At 40.7% G+C, this 20,269-nt stretch overlaps 1 protein-coding gene across 5 annotated transcripts in view; it reads right to left on the bottom strand.

Moving 5' to 3' along the window:
- NAV1 (neuron navigator 1) overlaps positions 1-20,269 on the bottom strand; it is a 202,700-nt gene that overhangs the window by 58,442 nt on the left and 123,989 nt on the right. For all 5 annotated transcript variants that reach the window (XM_072423136.1, XM_072423129.1, XM_072423121.1 and 2 more), the window contains 5 exons: positions 20,008-20,091; positions 6,712-6,823; positions 3,606-3,727; positions 3,122-3,300; positions 2,713-2,875 (listed from right to left, as the gene is read on the bottom strand). In XM_072423136.1, the coding sequence (XP_072279237.1) occupies positions 2,713-2,875; positions 3,122-3,300; positions 3,606-3,727; positions 6,712-6,823; positions 20,008-20,091 (660 nt within the window). The remainder of the gene's footprint in view (positions 1-2,712; positions 2,876-3,121; positions 3,301-3,605; positions 3,728-6,711; positions 6,824-20,007; positions 20,092-20,269) is intronic.

Genomic DNA, 20,269 nt, shown 5'->3' on the forward strand with positions numbered 1-20,269 from the left:
AGAACTACTTAAACAAATGGAAAACACACCCGTTATCGCTTCTGGGACATATAGCATCAGTAAAAATGATACTCCTACCTAAACTTTTATATTTATTTGAGACCCTCCCAGTGCTGGTTCTCGTCCAGACCCTGAAAAAGCTACAAGCTGTTTTTTTGAACCTTATCTGGGCACATAAGTGACATAGACTTTCCAAGTCGGTACTGTAGTTTGTACACCAAGGGAGCTTGGAGGGCTGGGAACTGCCTTTTTGGACCTCACTAACTTCCTCCACTATTTGTAGGGAATTGGAGGAATCCTGGATCGCTCCGATCCACCCTAATGTGATGCTTTGGAGATCCTCCCTCCTATTGGCAGATAAGGATTTGCTTTCACCAATGCTGTTTACTAGAAACCTATGGCGGACTTATAAGATTAAATATACTCTATCCTTCACAGCATTGGTACTGGCGCCCATTATCCACAACCCCATACTGCCTGATAGTCTTACCAGAGGGATGTGGCAGTCCTGGAGGGAGAGGGGACTATTCCATCTTAGGAATATCTTACACCCTGTGGAGAAGAGGTTGCTCTCCTTTTCGGAAGTTCAAGTTTTGCGTATCTGCAGATTAGACACTATGCCCTCTCCCTCACCCAGGCATCTAGGTTTACAGTAATTACTTCCTTTGGGAGGATATGCATGACTGGTCCATATACTAAAAGTCTGGTTTCTTTAATTCGCCACCTACTTCATACAAGCATACGAGGGATTTCTGGTAAATTTGCATATATGAGCACCTGGGAATCTATTCTAGGCTGCACTTACAGTGACAGTGATGAGTGGTCTGATTTCTGGGAAGCAGCACATAAAAGCTCGATCTGTACATTATATAAGGAAAATTTGTACAAAATAATATTTCGAGGGTACCACACACTGGATGTGTTGCACAGGTTTTTTCCCGCTGTGGACCCTATTTGCTGGTGATGCGCGACACAGTGGGAAACTCTGGAACATGTTCTGGTATTGTCCCTCTATTCAGAATTTTGGGACCAAGTCCATAAGCTGCTTCAAGATGTGACCCAACAGCTTTTACTAGATCCGCCTAACCATTTATTGGGGCTACCCTTTACGGGCCTCCCCAAACTTACTAGTAAACTGATTTCCCATAAACTGGTGGCAGCTCGCACCCTGATTCCAACCAGATGGAAATCCACCCTGCCTCCCACTCTAGAGGATTTATATACCCGTATCCAGGATGTTCACCTAATGGAATACCTTACGGTCCTCATACAAAACAAAGTGGATAGATTCAAATTGATTTGGGATCCATGGGACGCCTTCTACTCACAGATGCAGGACTAGGGAATAGTTGTGCATACTTTACCCTGGAATATCTTACTATTAATGCCCACCTGCCCCCCCTTCTCCCCCCTTTTATTGCTCTTGGTTGTTAATAATATGACTTATTACATGTTTTTGTTTTTATTGTGTGTTTTTTTACTTTTATTTTTTGTTTTTTCCTTTTCTTTTTTTCATTGTCTGTTTCCAGCAATACCGGATGGGATTCAATTTCTGACTCTGGACTCAATATTATTTGAATGTAGCATTTGCTACCTTGAACAAAGACATATACTTTGATTGTTGTGTATCTTGCCGCCCCCCCAATGTTTATTTGTATTATGCATATTGATCCTATACCTGTATTGCTATGTTTCCTTGTTTATATTTACAGAAAATTCAATAAAAACTCAGTTTCAAAAAAAAAAAAGACAGTATTGTGCCATAATTCTGAACAGGCTACCAAATAAATGTCTTAACCACCAATTTACCCACAATTATTTTTAAAAACACCTTTATATTTGTCTTTCCACACAAAAAAAGTATAGACAAAGAGCTAAAATTTTGAACATACTGTACCTTAAAGAGGAGCTTCATCCCTACACTTTTAGCTCACTGCTAACTTTTGCTCTAATCCTACAAAACTGCTCATCTTTGTTTCGGCATCTGTCACTGCTTACATCTGCAACCTCTTTCTTCTCTCATCATTTCTGCGCCTCCATCACTGTTCATCTTTGCATGAATCCACTGCCATTAATTATCACTTCCATTGATTATCACTGCCTCCCTCCTACCCTGACCACCTTTTCATCTGCTTTGTCAACCACTAATCACCTTTGCACCATCCTGCACAGCTCTTTTTCATCCACCACTAATCACCTGCAACCTCCAAAGTCCACTGGACCTTTTTGTACTTCCCTGAAGCCCTTGTCCCACCACTTTCCGGCAACAGTGCTCATCTCTGCTCATGTCATGCAAAACTCCCTTCACCACTGCAACCCTTCTTTCCTACTAATCACCTTTGCACCAAACAGAACCCCACTTGGCCACTGTAACAAAATCCCAGCACAATCCCAACAAATGGTTTAAAGAGAAATTTTTTAAACTTTTAGCAAGTCTATCTGTGCCCCACCTGCTGTTTGGGAATAACTAATTAATACATAATGAATGCATCTACAAAAAAAAACAAATTTACACAAAATAACTTAATACATTGCTGATGCTCTACAATTCTTAATAGGTTATTACAGAACTGGCATCTAACAATATTATATCAAATATGATTACTTACATAGCAGCTCATTTCTAAAAGTAAAGAAAAAGTAGTGGTATAAACAGCATGCTAATCTTGTCCAGTCCATGAATGGGATTTAAAGCCTTTCACTGTTTTTTACCTGCATATTGTGCATAGTTTCCCGTAGTTGCTCCAGCTGATGAGCAGAGTTAAGAGCTTCCAAGCGAATATCGGTTAACTTCATCTCTTTTTCCCACAATTCTGAACGTAATTCTGATACTTCTCTCTTCTCTGGCTCCTCCCCTTCTTGAGTCTCAAATATGCTACGCAGATATGGAAATATTAACTGACTTTATACTGACAACTTAACTGCTACTCATTTTAGTTACTGTAAAAAAAGATATCACAACCAGAATATACATGGTGACATAAATTACGAAAAATTTTAAAAATATAGATTTGCATAGAGATTTCTAGTGCATCCCCATTGGTCCAAAATTTATTCAAATAGGCTACTTGCAACTAAAAAGACTTTTTACATTATACCCAGCTATATGTGAGATACATACACAGAAGACGAAGGCGATGAGCGTATTGAAGGTGATGGTGGACCTGGAGGTCCCTGTTGCTGTTTTGGAGAGGTTGGTGCAGATGAATCTGGAGTGGCTGCTTCTTCTATATCAGAATAAGAATTGCCTGACTTGGGCCCCTTCTTCATGCTGAATGCCTTATTAAATGAGCTACGCAGCTGTAAAGGGAAAATTATATATTCTAATCTCAGACACTATAAATAGCAGATTTGAAAAAAATGACTGAAAATTATAATGTTACTGGGAAACATTGCTTTTCAAGTCAGCATTGATATCTCTCATATTTACATCTTCACATGGTTCTTTCAAAAATGAAATTTACAGTATTTCAGTAGCATTTCAGTGCCTACAACATCCTTGGTTGGGGATGATAAAAACTAAATTATGTTAAATGAACATAAAATGAGCATTACCTCTAGAGGTTTTACATTTTTTTTATATGTTGTTCCAAGAAAAAGCTTACCCAGCTCTTCTTCTTCTTCTTTTTGGCATCACTATCCTTGACACTTCCGGCACTGCAGTGACTGGATATGCTATTTAGACTGGAGATGCTATCAGAAGAATTCTGGCGCCTAATTCGCAGCTCTAGATAGAACCACAAAATAGTGATAATATAGGGTTATCAGCTTATTACACTGGTCAACAAACATTTTCTGGCCAAACAGATTAAAGTCATTTTAGGTTATGTTTGATGCAGATTCTAAATATGGTATTTGTTCTGCTAGATTTGCTATAGTTTTTGAAATAATGACCTCAATAAAAAAAACTCATAAAAAAACGAATGAAACTAGATTAAACTAGATATGCTTACATATACAAAAATAAATTTTTGAAATACTTAATGTCAATATATTTTATTTTCAGTATATTTACAGAACTAATCATAAAGAAGTCATTGAAAAACCCTGTATGATTTCCTTTTATGCTGATGATCAGGACAATCACGTTAAAGGCTCCAGCAGTAGTCTGCCATCATGTGTCTATCGCATCTGCCCTGATACCTTTTCTTCCATTGCCTATACATCTTGATGGAACCTCTCCCCTTGTTCTCCACTGAAATTGCCTAGTTTTTCTGGAAATTTTAGCAAATGGCTATGAAGATAGTGTACCTTTATGCTCATAGTAGCACAAACATTTTTAAAGTTTAAGAGCAAGAAGTTCTTGACAACCATGACATAGCTGTGTCAGGCAGAAGCTTTAGTATCAGTCATGAAACCTGTGAAATTTGAATCATTTATCAGTTTCTGAATCTGGGATCCATCAAAGATTTCTGCTTTTAATTTTTCAATACTCAATCCAGGGAAGAATCTACAAATGTATTTGAAGCAATAGCCATATTTGTTTAGAGCTTCAACAAATTGTGTCATTAATCCCAACTTATGTGTAGTGGAGGGAGAATGATTTTTTCTTTGTCAACCATTGGCTTGTTATTGATGTTCGCTGCACCTTTTTTCATGTTTTCCCTTGGAGGCCATGTCACTTTTTTTTCAGTGATCCTGCTTTGCTCTACTATCCTACAAGCAGATGAAACATGGGTACTTGGTGTATCCACTTTGCTGTCCAAGTAGGAAGTTCACCATTTATAAATCAACACATTTGGACCATTGGTGTTCATGATAGCAAAGCTTTTGTAAGACCATTTGGATATTTTCATATTCTTCTTTAAGTTTTGTTGAGTGACTAATTGGAATTGATGCATAGCAGTTGCCATTATGCAGTAAAACAGATTTCAAACTTCGAGTGGAACTGTCTATGAAAAGCCGCCAATATTCTGGTTCGGTATTCTGGTACTCCTATATGGGCTAATAGTCCAGGGATGGTACAACAGTACACAAAGTCTCCATCCTCACTGACATATGGTTGGAGTGTCACCCCTCTTGTCCTATAAACAGTTATTTTAACTTCTGGTCTGAGACAGTTCTTTTCTATTAGCCTGGATGCTAAAAGTACAGATGCTTGTTTTAACAGTCTCAGGTCACATATTAAATCATTGAGCTCTTCTTGGGAGAACTGCTGGTTTGAGGAAACACTTCCTTCATATTCACTTCCACTGCTAACTACTGGATTACACTCCAAAGAATATCCTCCATGTCGGACACAGGAATATCAGGGAGTGTACTGAACATAAGCATGTATGGGAACATAAGCACCATGGGGAACAGGTCATCTTGCTGATTCCAAATCAGGGTACTCCCACTTGTTTTTCTTGGGCTCTTGCAATACCATAGGTACACCAAATTTCAAACTTTTCAGTTTTACTTTTTTCCACTGACGTAGAAACTTTACACAAGTTTTGCATACCATATTGGGAGCCCAATACTTATCTTGGTCCCCCAGTTTATTACCAAAATATGCAAGATATACTTGTTTCACAAATTCTGTAATGTTTCTTCTCCGCTTTTGCTGAGAATATTCACCACAAATGTAGCAAAATACATTAGGGTCATTTAAACAACTTCTTCTTGAAGAACTCATATTTCTGTAAAAAACAAAAATGTATGAATAAAAAGAAGGCAAATGAAAGTTTCGCGAAATCAATGCTACATTTAATATATAAAATGCAAAACATTGGTGTAAATAAAGATTGATATATGCTGCGTTAACATTTGTTATTGGTAAAATCGTATCACAAGAACTAGAGCCAATTCAATGAAACTGATGTAATTTCTGGATTCATCAGACCTGAAATACACTTAATATTTTGAAAAATCCTTCCAAATGGAAGCAAATCTTTTTTTGTTAAGCTGTGTTAACAGTGCAGGATCCAGCTGCAAAACGCCAGCAAACAAATGAAATCAAATACATGTGAAAATGAACTAAATTATATGCAAAGGACAAAGGACTAGGTCAGTAGAAGATTTAGGAAATTCCCATCCTTATACTTCACAGAATTGATACACTATAACTGAATCTGATAAAACTCAAACCATGTGCTTGCTTTATAAGCTATTCAGTGTTTTTTTTACAGAATACCAGTTGCTACATTTTTGTCTCTTTTCATTTAATACTTTAAAAAACAGGATTTGGGAAAACTTACATTTCTTTCTATAAAATTTACCAATAAAAAGTGTTATTTTAACTCTCTGCTTTAATTGCTCTCTACAACCATTGTGATTTGTCCAGTGGTCAATGCTTTCTGTCACTCTTCTATACAATAAAATTGACTGTAGGCAGGGAAACCGTGCCAGTTCTAAAAAATGTCAGATCTGGCCATCTGCTGAGTACCCATAGCAGCTGTATATTTCTTCTTAATTTAGGCTTTGGGCTCAGAAATTAAAGGTGGGACTGGCAAAATACAGCACATCTTTGCCTTGAGATATGACCTATTTCAGTATTGCAAACAGTGGAAAGGTGCATCAGCATCATATTTGATGGTAATACAAAGGTTAATAGCTGGACATACACGGATAGACACTGTTGCTTGAAACATATATTTTGGAAATATACAGCCAACAGTGTATAAATAAACAAACATAGCAATGAAAAACTGTCACACACTATTCACTGCAATCTATAATCTTTATTCTGCAAAATAAACAGAATAATGTTTACAGAAAGTGACAGCGTACCCCGTGGTGCAGGTTCTTGTGGGTTGAGCGCCCCCTGGATGACAGCCTGTGCCTCGGAGTTCTTGGACTTTAATGATTCGATTGTTTCTTTCAGTTCTACAAGCTCAGAGTCCTACAATTAAAAATTTGCAAGGTTAAAAAAAAGATAAAACTATAATTGCTTTCTACTCTTCCTAACACAGTTGTTATTACCTTTCTAACACTTTGTATAAAGTACATTTTAAACAGCTAACATAACTGCACATATAGCACTCCAGTTAACGTATGTTTTTAGTGCAGACAAAAACAAACGTTTCTGTAAGGGGTCCCTATGTAGGAAGATTTATTTAGTCTAGTACAGAAATACATACCTTGTCTCAAGCTTTACCCCCACCCTACGAGTCCCATAAAACTGCTCCTCCGCTGTATATCTAACATTGCTTCTCCATAGAAACAATAGTTTGTGGGGATTATCAGTCTATGCAGGAAGTGTGTTACTGTCATGTTCACAGAGTGAAAATTAAACAAAAAGAGCTTGACAAAAAATGACGCAACTACCACATCTAAGAACTTTGAGGTGACACTATATCAATTTTTTGTTTTTGCATTTAAATGCATCTAAACACTTTGCAAAAGCTTGCAGATCAAATGCTCTTAGAAGCTAAGATCAGGGGGCGTGGCATGCGGATTGCAGAGTGGCATGCGGATTGCAGCGTGGCCTGTGGATTGCGGCGTGAGCAGTGTTTCCTGTGAGCTCCGTGTCTGCTCCGGAGGTATACACCCGTAATCTTCGGTCAATCAGCTTTTAGGAGCCCTAGAGTACTCATGGTGAGACGCAAGCAGCCAAACTGCATTAGCAAGACACAGAGACGCACCGGCCTTTTGCGGTATTTCCCCGCGAAACCATCTTAGAAAGCCTGAGTGGGAGGCCTCCAATGTGGCGTCCCCATGTGCTCAGCCTGACAACACTATCCCTGAAGCACCTCTGGAGGGCTCTCCCATCCCGTGCGCACAAGTCCGACCTCGTCTTTGACATCTTCCCCTGCTTCTCCTCGGCTCACTGTGCAGTCTACAGCAAAGCTCTTCCCCTGCACAGACCTTGCCACGAGATTAACAGGCATTATTGCATTTCATCTCATTCAAGCATGACATAAACTCCCTATTAGAGCGGATAGAGGGATCATAAAGGCTGCTTTTTACCCTGTTTCCCCGATTATAAGGCACTCTCTTATATTTTTTGAAATGCCAAAATATGCCCTGGGTCTTATTTTCAGGGGATGTCTTATTTTTCCATGAAGAAGACTACAGTACACATTTATTGTTGAAAGTCACTCATGATCACTCATGTTCCATTGATTGTCCCCTTCTGATCACTCATGTGCCGTTCATATTCCCCTTCTGATCACTCATGTGCCGTTCAAATTCCCCTTCTGATCACTCTATGCCATTGATTGTCCCCTTCTGATCACTCTATGCCAATGATTGTCCCCTTCTGATCACTCTATGCAATGACTGTCCCCTTCTTATCACTCTATGCCATTGATTATCCCCTTCTGATCACTCTATACCATTGATTATCCCCTTCTGATCACTCTATGCCATTGATTGTCCCCTTCTGATCACTCTATGAAATGATTGTCCCCTTCTGATCACTATGAAATGATTGTCCCCTTCTGATCACTATGAAATGATTGTCCCCTTCTGATCACTATGAAATGATTGTCCCCTTCTGATCACTATGAAATGATTGTCCTCTTCTGATCACTATGAAATGATTGTCCCCTTCTGATAACTCTATTCCATTGACTCCATTGTCCCCTTCTGATCACTTACCCGTAATTAAGTGCAGGGATCTCCGTTAGGGCAGGGATCAGCAGCTTGCTTCCTTGTTCAGAATCGTGTGCAGGCTTTTTACTTTCAGTTTGGCTCAGGAATAGACACGCCCTGCAGCCAGCATCAGAGACACACACGCTGCAGCCAGCATAAAGGACACACACGCAGGATCAGATATCTGGAGCTGTCTTATAAACGGGTGAGTGTCTTATTTTAATTATTTTTTTAAAAATCGGGCGTGGCTTACTTAATGGGGATGTCCTAAAATCGGGGAAACACGGTAGCAACATCTTACAGCCAACGATACCAAGATAACAAAATTAGAATCTAACTTCACACAATCAAAAGCTAAAATCATGGCTGTGGAACAGTCACATTCCCAGCTTAGGTCGCTGCTTACCACAGTCTCATTAAAAATCGATGATTTGGAGATGGAGAACAGCGTGCACCACAATAATGTGCGGCTCATGGGTATTTCAGAGGCCACAGCGGGAGCGGATTTGAGGGCGACCACAGTAGCCATATTGAATATGGTGAGGGATCGCGATGCCGCTACAGATATAGAGCTGGACTGCGTGCACAGGGTTGGTCAACGTAGAGCTCCTCCTAACGATGTGTGTGTAGGATACATCACTACAACTTGAAGGAGATACATACGTAAGGCATGGCAAAAGGGGCCACTTGACTTTGATGGAGCTAATATTCAAATCTTCCCTGATGTGTCGAGCCGTATATTACATATGCGCTGCATACTACTGGACCACATAACTTCTGCCCAAGCAGCACCCTATCGCTGGGATCACTCCTTTCATTTAGCACACTCCTGCTCAACTGCCAGCCTTGAGTTTCTTGGGTCAGATCCCATTCCAGTACCTGATTGGCTAACATCCACAGAAGAGCTGCTGGGGTCTCCTTTACGTTTGCCCTCAAACTACCTGAGAGAAAGACGACAAAGAAACCGCACGGTGTCTAGCCCACCTGCACCTAATACCAGAGATGCACCAAGTCCTAACTCACCTGAAACATTCTAGTGTTACAAATTGTTTCAGTGGATTTACCCTATGTTAATTACTGAACGTTGTGTCTACTAGATTCTTGGTTGACTTTTTTCATGCTCCCTGCCTAGAAATAGTTGTTTTTCTTGGAACACTTTACCAGTCTTACCACTTGGACCTCTCAGCGCATTTATGCACAACGCCATGCCATCTACATGCCAACATCCAAGAGGCACTGTGGGGTCAGCAGCGCACGTGAGATAACTATGTGATGTTTTATGACGGTTTTGTATATATGATATTTACAGCATTGCCTTAAAGATATATTCTAAGTCAGATATGGTCGACCTATCTCATCTCATTATAGTGCATATTTGTTATAACGTTGATAACATTGGGTAATGTCATTACTAGTTACTGCCTCTCTAATTAATCTATGGTTTGTTTTACTGTCAGCCAAGGCTTACTCCTCCCTGGAGACAGTCTCCATGCAAGAATGGTTAAAAATGATTGACCATATTTCTGTTTTTTTGTTTTTTTTTTTGCTTAAGATGATTGTATTGCCGCAGCAGTGGACACTGCTCTGCTGCCTTCACTTGTGTACCCCCCAATTAGGCCTCCTTACCTCCTATTAAAGGTTAGAGGCTTTATTGCTATCCAAACCTACTTAGCGCTAGGTCCTACACCCGTACCCACCTGACCACCTTCCTCTCCTATCTACTCACCTAAATCCCCATAGCTCACTGGTTGGTTTTTCCCCTTTTGCCTGGTAGGCCTCAACCAACTCAAGTTCATATCGCATAAAGGTCTTATTTCACCAACAAAAAGATGCATACTGCTAAAAGAACTCGATAGGACCAGGTGCAGTGTCGCATTTTTAAAGGAGACCCATTTCAGACATGACAGGGTTCCTACCCTACGCAATAGACGCTTTCAGGTAGCGTACCACTTCACTTCCCTTGACTCCAAGTCAAGGGGCGTCAGTATTGGTTTGACAAAACATTTGAAATGGTTCCTGACCTCAGTGCGCACTAATCCAGGGGGTAGATTGCATATTGTACAGGGCACTATAAACTCACAAATATTCACAGTCATCAATCTGTACGCCCCAAATACTGGTCAGCTATCCCTTCCTGGAGCAGGTGCTTGCTAAAATTGATAAATATGGAGTAGGTACTATTCAACATAACAATTAATCCTGGGCAAGATGTCTTCTAAAAGGTCCTCCCACATGACCTATGTGACGCACAAGCGTTTAAAATCCCTGCTCCATGACCATCAACTGGTAGATATTTGGCGTATCCAGCACCCTACCCTAAAATAAATTATTTTCTGGTTTCACATCACACAATCCCTTTGATACTGATGCTGATACACGTGAGTAAGATAGTAGAATACCCTAAAGATTCCGGTATGCCCCCTATTTCAAATGAATGGACTGAGATCTTTGATAAGCCAATTACGATGCAGGAATTACAGAAAGCCCTGACGCAAGCTGCTTCAGGATAAGCTATGGGTCCTGATGGCTTAACCTTACAATATTATAAGAAGTTCTTACAGATTATAGGCCCACACTTAGTGGACACATATAACGCCATATCTCAAGGACACCTACCTTTGAGAGACATGCTGTCAGCGTATCACTAGGATACTAAAACCAGATAAAGACCCACAGTCGTGTTCCAGTTATAGACCCGTATCACTGCTGAACTGTGACCTTAAACTTTTCGCTAGTATCTTAGCTCAAAGACTGACTCCACTTTTCAGTATTATGATCCATCCTGACGAATGTGGTTTCCTCCCCTTTCGGGAGGCTAGGGATAATACCACCCGCACATTGAACATCATTGACTATGTACACACCCACAAACTCCCGTTCATGCTCCTCTCCACAGACACGGAGAAAGTGTTTGACAGGGTGGACTGGTGACCTGCACACGCTTCTAGAATATATCGGTCTCCCGGGCCGATTTTTGGCTTAGATACAAGCATTCAATTCTGGACTGACAGCACACATCAAGATTAATGAGCAGTTGTCCCAACCCTTTCCCATTAGCAATGGTCCGAGGCAAGGGTGTCCCTTATCCCCGTTGTTATTTATCCTTACTTTGGAGCCCTAGCTTCGATGTATTCGTTCCAATTCCAATATAAAAGGTGTTACCGTTGCCAATCTGGAACATAAAACAGCAGCATATGCAGATGATTTATTATTCTACATTACTGCCCCAACCACCACGCACCCTAGTCTTTTAATGGAAATCCGGTGATTCGCAGAATTGTAAAATTATAAGAATAATATGCAAAAATCAGAGGCCCTTAATGTATCTCTCCCTAAAAAATAACAGAAAATGCTGGAACCACATTTCCCTTTTAAGTGGGTTACTACTTCACTTTCCTATCCAGGCATCTAGATCCCTTCAGATTTAACTTGAGTAGTGGAACATAATTTAATCCAACTTCTTAACAAAATCTGTAAGGATTTTTATAAATGGTGTCAAATGACGTTTACATGGTTTGGGAGATGTAAAATACTCAAGATGAACGTCATGCCCGAGCTCCTATACCTGCTCCAAGCCAATCCCGTGTGCATACTGATGCATGTTCTAGCCCAGGGGTCAGCAAACTCCCGCCTTTAGGCCAGATACGACCTAGCAGGTAATTTGTTCCGGCCTAACGCCCCCTGGCCGATCCAGCCTAATGCCAGCCAGCAACCCATGGCTCCGGAGGATCAGCCAGGGGAAGTTAGGACCTATCGGAGCCGGAGTCGCCGGAGCTCCAGAGCCGCTGGAGCTCCAGTGCCGCCTCCTTGCTGTGGCCCTCCTATTTATTGCGGCTGACGTTGACACTTCTGCCCGTGTGGTAAATGGGGAATGCTCTCTGAAGGAAAATCCCTCTCCTCCGCAATGCATACAGAGGAGAGGGATTTAACTTCAGGGGGCGTTCCCTGGTGGTGAGCAGAGCCATTAGGGCGGGACTCAGAGTTAGGCCTAGTGTGCTCTCACCCACCCCTGAAAGGGCCTAGTAGCCATAAAAGTTTGCCGGCCCCTGTTCTAGCCAAATTTAGGATGGAATTTCTTAGATTTCTTTGGCACCCGGATACACTGAGAATAGGTGTCAAGACACTCACCCTTCCCAAAATTTATGGCGGAATGGCATTCCCGGATGCAATCCTTTTTCAACAGGCAGTGCATCTGTCACGTTTGATAGACTGGTGCCGGAATAAGCAGCTGAAACTATGGGTACTGCTGGAGGATGCAGTCTCCCCGATAATAGATGCCATGTTAGTAGCCATTTCTAGATATTATAAGTCAAACTCCACTACATACCCCTCTCCGCTGTGTTTTGTGTTAGAACACCCAGATTTTCCAGCTGGGTTGCTAGACCCGGTATTTAGATCTTGGCGCCGCAAGGTAATACACAGTGCCATACATTTTATCTCACAGGGTACTGCTATCACAACTCTAAAGAGAACAAGAGCCTACTTTGAGCAACTGGCACTCCCTTTGGAGAAGATGTGTGCTGGTTCGGGACAGTGCAGAGGCACTCTATCTTATGCCTACAAAACTTTAATAATGTCACGGATCTCAGCCACACCCCTATTCATGATCAGATGGGAAGCAGATTTAGGGATATCCTTCACAGAAGAGCATATGATATGATACTATACTATGGGCATAAGGCAGCGATTAGTAATAAGTATCAGGAAAAAAACTACAAACTCGTGACACATTGGTATAGAACGCCCACTAAATTAGCGAGCATAAACGCTCAGGCAGATGATACATGCTGGAGGTGTAAAGCGGCCTCAGGTATGCTCCTTCACATCTTCTGGGAGTGCCCAGTGTTGACAAACTTTAGGTTGGGCTTTGCTGATCTAACATACAAACTCACAGACAAGGATATAATAGGAAAGGCAGAATTAGCCCTACTTCATGTCTCCAACATGTCCAGGAAACAATATAAATATTCCCTTCTACACCATCTACCTAATACGGCAAAAGCATGCACTCTGTCATGTTGGAGAGGATAACCTACCAACGATCAGTCAGTGGCTGAGAAGAGTGAAGGACATATATTGTATGGAAGAAATGATGACCACAGGAACATAAAAGGCAGAGAAGTTCACACGCACCTGGTACTACTGGATACAAATCAGTACTACCTCGGAGTACAGCTCATTAATGCTCCAGACCCAAGCCGAATAATTAAAAAACTAAAAATTTTTTAGGCCAATCAAGTCTGTTTATTACCCAGGACGGTGCCCTGGAACTCTAAGGGTTAATTTCCTGCAACACTATAATACGTTCAAAGTGCGTACAATCCCCCCCTCTTCTATCCTTTTCAACCCTCCCTACCCTGGTTTATACAAAAAACGACATACTTTATGGTGTGTAACAGCTGGCCAAATAAATCACAGGGTTTCGTCCAGGATGACAGGTACATTTGCCCCAGATACAGGTTAGACGCAGAGTATTTTTTTGTTTAGTCAGTTTGCCCCAGATACAGGTTAGACGCAGAGTATTTTTTTGTTTAGTCAGTTCTCCTTTTTACCTGAAGGTGGGGTTTGAAGTACCAGTCTTCTTGGCCAGGTGGGGGAGGTAAAGAGTCCTGGGTATTATCAGGTGTAACTGTCTCACCTGAAATGCATCCTGGAAATTAGGCTGGGAATATAAACTCCCAGCCTGCTTATTCCGAAATACCTCTGCTAAAACCATAGCCTGGGAGGTGTTCCAAGTTTTCAGCCAAGTAGGAGTGGCTTACTGATCAAGGAACCCCGTTTATATGTCCCGGTTGACTAAAGAGTTTTGTAAACGTTTAAAGGTGACACAGCCGCGCACATCGGTGTATCACCCTCAAACAGACGGCTTAGTAGAACGTTTTAACAAAACTTTAAAACAGATGCTGCTGAAGTTAGTAAAAAAAGATGGGAAAAATTGGGACTGTCTACTCCCCTATTTGATGTTTGCTATCCGAGAGGTACTCCAATCCTCAACGGGATTCTCTCCCTTTGAATTAATATATGGGGGGCACCCCAGGGGACTGTTAGATATTGCTAAGGAAACATGGGAAAGTGAAAGTTCCCCTCAAAGAAGTGTCATCGAGCATGTGGCGCAAATGCAGGACAGAATTGTGCAGGTAATGCCTTTGGTTAAAGAGCATCTGGCCCAAGCGCAGTTGGCGCAGCAGAGAATTTATAACGGGGGTGTCCGTATCCGTACTTTTGCCCCTGGGGATGACGTTTTGGTACTAGTTCCAACGGTGTAAAGTAAGTTCCTTGCCAAATGGCAGGGCTCCTATGAAGTAATGGAAAAACTGAGTGAAGTAAACTATAGGATTAGCCAAACTGGTAGGCGGAAACCAGAGCAAATTCATCATGTAAATTTGTTGAAACCATGGAAAGAAAGGGAAGCATTAACTGTGAGGACCACCAAGCTACCTGCTCAGTCTGACTCTGCAATCCCAGAAGTCTGGATACCAGACACCTTGTCAAAGAGTCAACAACAGGAATCGAGAGATTTTGTGCTACAAAAAAGGGATATGTTTTCCAACTTGCCTGGACGAACATCCATTGCTACACATGATATTATCACCCCTCCAGGTGAAAGGGTAAGATTAAAACCCTATCAAATTCCTGAAGCTAGACGAGAGGTAATACGAAGTAATAGGGGTTATAGAGGAGTCCAATAGCGATTGGTCCAGCCCGATTGTGTTAGTTCCCAAACTAGATGGTAGCTGGAGATTCTGCAGCGATTACCGTAAGCTGAATCAGACCACAAAGTTTGATACCTATCCTATGCCCCGAATAGACAAGTTAATTGATCGGTTGGGGAATGCTAGATACATGACCACCTTGGATCTTACTAAAGGATATTGGCAGATCCCCCTATCTGAGTCAGCTAAGGAGAAAACTGCTTTTGTGACCCCTGACGGAGCATTCCAGTATCGAAATATGCCCTTCGGACTACAGAATGCTCCAGGTACGTTCCAGCGTGTGATGGATAAAGTACTCTGACCCCGTCAAAAATATGCTGCGGCCTACCTGGATGACGTAATTATTGATAATTATTGCGCCTCGCATTTATCAAAGGTTCAGGCAGTGCTAAACACACTAAGGAAAGCCGGGTTTGTTGCAAACCCTAAAAAATGCGCTATTGGGCTGGAAGAAGCCAAATATCTGGGGTACACCATTGGAAGAGGAATAATAAAGCCTCAGGAAAAGAAAGTGGAGGCCATCCAGAATTGGCCACTCCCAATAAAAAAAAAGCAGGCTTCTGCATTCTTGGGGATCGCCAGCTATTATAGGCACTTTATTCCTCACTTTGCATCCCAGGTCGTTCCTCTGAAAAATTTGACAAAAGGGAATCAGTAATGGTTAAATGGTCCCCAGAAGCAGAAGCTGCATTTGGGGCATTAGAAAAGGCTTTGTGTTGCGAACCAGTGCTATATTCTCCTGACTTTTCTAAGAAGTTTTTGGTGCAGACGGATGCGTCCGATGTCGGACTAGGAGCAGTGCTATCCCAGGTTCAAAATGGGGAAGAACACCCCATTGTTTACCTTAGTCGGATGTTAAAGGCCCATGAGTTAAATTATGCTACGATTGAAAAGAATGTTTGGCTTTGAAGTGGGCACTTGATTTTTAGAGATAATGTCCCATTAAAGTGGATGGCCCAAAACAAAGAGACTAACAGGAGGGTTAATAGATGGTTCTTAGCCCTTCAAGAATTTAGTTTTACTGTCAAGCTGCAGATGGGAAATGCCGATGCTTTATCTGGGGTTTATACCTACTTGGCAGCCTGTGTCCCAACCCTAAGGTTGAAACAAGAGGGAGGGTATGTAACAGCTGGCCAAATAAATCACAGGGTTTGGTCCAGGATGACAGGTACATTTGCCCCAGATACAGGTTATACGCAGAGTATTTTTCTGTTTAGTCAGTTTTCCTTTTAACCTAAAGGTGGGGTTTGAAGTACCAGGCTTCTTGGCCAGGTGGGGGAGTTAAAGAGGCCTGGGTATGATCAGGTGTAACTGTCTCACCTGGAATGCATCCTGGAAATTAGGCTGGGAATATAAACTCCCAGACTGCTTATTCCTGTGTCTCTGTCTTGGCTGCTGAGCTGGGAGGAGGTCCAAGGTGAACTTGGGAGTAAAGACACAGATTTTGATGCAAAAGATGTATGGTTAGGGCCTTACAGTCCTGAACAACACTAGGTTGGGCTAAATTGCTAGTTAAGGGAACTAACAGTGAGTTAGTGGCCATGTGCTTTCTTTTTGCGGTTTGTTTTATTTTGCCTGTTTTGTGTGTAAATAGTGAAGTGAAAAACCCTTGATGCACCTAAAACCTGCTGGCCCTGTTACCTGCTTGAAACACCCCCTCCGTAACATATTATATATAATATAATATTTAAAAGTTTACTGTAATGCATTAAACAATACAGTTTTAGTATATCTCTTGACTGTAAGGGTAAGGGAATTCATACAGTATTAAAAATACCAAACAACTTTTTTTTTTACCACTCTTCAGGCTGTTCTCCCCTCCAACAGCCTTTCATATAGAGACAGGATAAGGAGGGATTTAGCAGACATGTCTCTATCACCATGCTACTGACTCTGCTCAGTTTAAATATTCAGGGCTTGAAGTCCCCTCATAAGAGAACCAAAGCTTTTCACTACTTCCAGTTCAAGAAAATTGATATTTTTGATGATTCATCTAATTCGTGCCCCAAATATTTCAGCAGTAGCTATCCACAGGTATTTGTCTCTATCAGGCCAACTAAACAAAAATATGGGTCCCAATCATTTTTTGAATCCCAATAGATGGCCAAAATCTTCTCACGGTAGTCAATTATTATGCTTCTAACACCAAACTTTTTTTTAATCGCTTGATATGCTTATTACAGAAGCACCAAAAAGGCACCCTATTTTGATGGGTGACTCTAAAATGATTATCCACTCATCTCTGGACTGACGTCATGCTGCCCATTAACCCATTTTCCCCCCGTACGCCAGCTTGCGTTCTAGTTGGTTTGCAAAATTTTTCGCACGCCATAATTTAGTAGATAGTTGGAGGGAACTCTATCCACGTAAGCAAGATTACACATTTTATTCTTATCCCCACAATACCTGGGCTATAATTGACCATAACTTGATTCCCTCTCATTTCCTTACGCTTGTCCTCTCCTAGATTTCATCTGGTAGGGATCCAGTAGCTAACAAAAAAATACTTAAAATCTTTATTTGCCAAAGTCTAAAGGAGGCTTAGTGGTACCCAATAATTCTCATTACTATAGAGCTGCTCAGCTAGCCCCGCTGACAGCATACCACGCCACCTCCAATGCGCTTTTATGGGTTAGCCTGGAAGTATACTATGTGTTTCTTATAACAATAGACACCTTGCTCTGGACCTCTCCACAACCTTGGAAAGATATCCCCAGCCTTTCTTTCATATTTCCTAAAAGTGTGGGATGACGTAAAAAATACTCAGGCAACCTAATGTCGCCACATACACCTTTAGGCACTTCGCCCAGAACCTGTCCTCCATCTCAGGGTTTGAAGAACCAGGCCATTTCACTATTTGGCTAAGGGTCCCTACAGAGCTTTACTCCTGCTGAATCCCTGTAGGCTGCATGAAACATCAGGTTCCATTCCTTAATTTTGCATTTTTAGCCACTAAACAAACCCTAACAAAAGCTTGGTTCTTTAGTACTCCAATGGTTGCTCATGTAAAGCGCAAGGTCACTTGGTACTTTAATAAAGAACTCATGGCAGCTAAACTTAATGATTTCACAAAGTTTGGACACCTTGGAGTACCCATTACTCACCCATTGATTTCAATGTAAACTTTCTCTCAGTTTATTTCCCCTGTACATGTTGACAGCATTTTATCAATAGTGATCACAAATCTCGGATTTTGTTCGCCCTATCCCTCCTTTTCCCATCCCCCTATTACCTGATCCCTTGTTGTTTCTTTCCTTTGGCAGGATATAGAATTGGTTTCACAGTTATTTTCTGCACAGTTATATGTCTCTGACACATTACTTCCCTTTTATACATCCACTTTTATTCTAATATGTTAATATATTATCACATTTGTAACCTGTTCTCCCACACATTGTTTTTAATACCCTATTTTTTGTTGTCTGGAAAACCTCTTAATAAAGCTTAAAAAAAACAATTGAAAATCCCCTGATTGCCATATTTTCCACTGCATTGGTAATGTTTCAAATTCTGGCAGAATTTTGATAAAGTGGAACCCACCTCCTTTTCATAGCGTATCCTAAATGTTCATCAAAAATATTACAGCTCATCACAAAATCTATATAATCTAGTGAAACAACACTATATAAAATCTAGTGAAATACCTGCTAAACAATAATGAGAAAGTGTTGATTGTTGTTTCCTAGGTGACATATAATAATTAACCACCTGAGCGATAAGCCCGACCTTGGTTCGGGCTTCAAAAAGTTACAATTATCGATAAACCCGAACTTTTCTCACTGTATGAAAATCCAGTGAGAAAAGTTCGGGTTTATCGATCACTTACCTGGTCCCGCTGCGATCATCCATCGTCGTGTTCCAGCGTCGTCCTCCAGCGTCGGGTGTCCTCTCCGGGAAGAAGAAGCCAGCCGGCTTCTCCCTCTGTGCGCGTACGTCTGCGCGTACGATGACTTCGGCGGGTGTGTGGGAAATTCAAACTGAAACTCATTCAAACACATTTTGTATTGGATTGAAAACAAACTCCTGTATCCAATCCAATACAAAATAATTCAAAATAAATACAAAGTATGTAATTGGTAAATTCAAACTCTCATTTTGTATTGGATTGGATACAGGAGTTTGTATTCAATCCAATACAAAATTAGAGTTTGAATTTTGTTCTCATTTTGTATTGGATTGAATACAAAGTCCTGCATCCAATCCAATACAAAATAATAGAAAATATATTTATGTGGTTTTGTCTATAGGTATGTGACGGACACTGGGGAGGTGTTTTAGAAAAATATATTACTATACAGTATACCGAATTATCGCATTTTCAGTATTTTTCATTTATTTATGTATTCTTGTTTAAGCTGATTTTTTGTGTCTTTTATTTAATTTTATTAAAAGTAATTTTTTTTTTTACATGATTGTGTGTTTCAAACATTTTTTATATTCATGTTATCTACTAGAACCCTGTTCGGACATATTTCTGTAAGTTACAGGTCTACAATTTAAAAAAAAAAAATTCATGAAAAACTAACGCTTTTGGAACAGAAATCTGGACCTCAGTGTAACGCCCAGGTGGTTAAGAAGCAGCTTTTTTGCTTGTGAATATACATCAATATATGCCACTATGTGCACTCTATAACAAATACACCTAAGGTTTAGAAACATGATAAAAAATGATTACTAATTATTAGTCACTTTCTATTTAAAAAGAACTTTATATACATTAGCTTTTACTCACTGATAGAGGGGGAACCAGGAATTTTGCTTAGTTGATATTACCCACCTTCTCTTGTGCAGTATCAGCAAGCTGGCGAAGCCTGGAGGTCATGTTCACCAAAGACTGTTCAAATGCTGCAACTAAGTTTGCCTACAAAAGAAAAAAAAAATCACAGGAAAAAATATCCTTTAAATTTATGGTAAGTGCCCTAGATCTTGAACTGCAAAGTTTTAGCAATCCTCTTAACCCCATACATATATGGTAAAAATAAATGTATTTTAATGCTTACGGACATGTTTTACAGATGAAAAAAAAACTTTCAAGTCTC

Source organism: Pyxicephalus adspersus, chromosome 1 (assembly GCF_032062135.1).
Source record: "Pyxicephalus adspersus chromosome 1, UCB_Pads_2.0, whole genome shotgun sequence".
NCBI classification, from domain to species: Eukaryota; Metazoa; Chordata; class Amphibia; order Anura; family Pyxicephalidae; genus Pyxicephalus; species Pyxicephalus adspersus.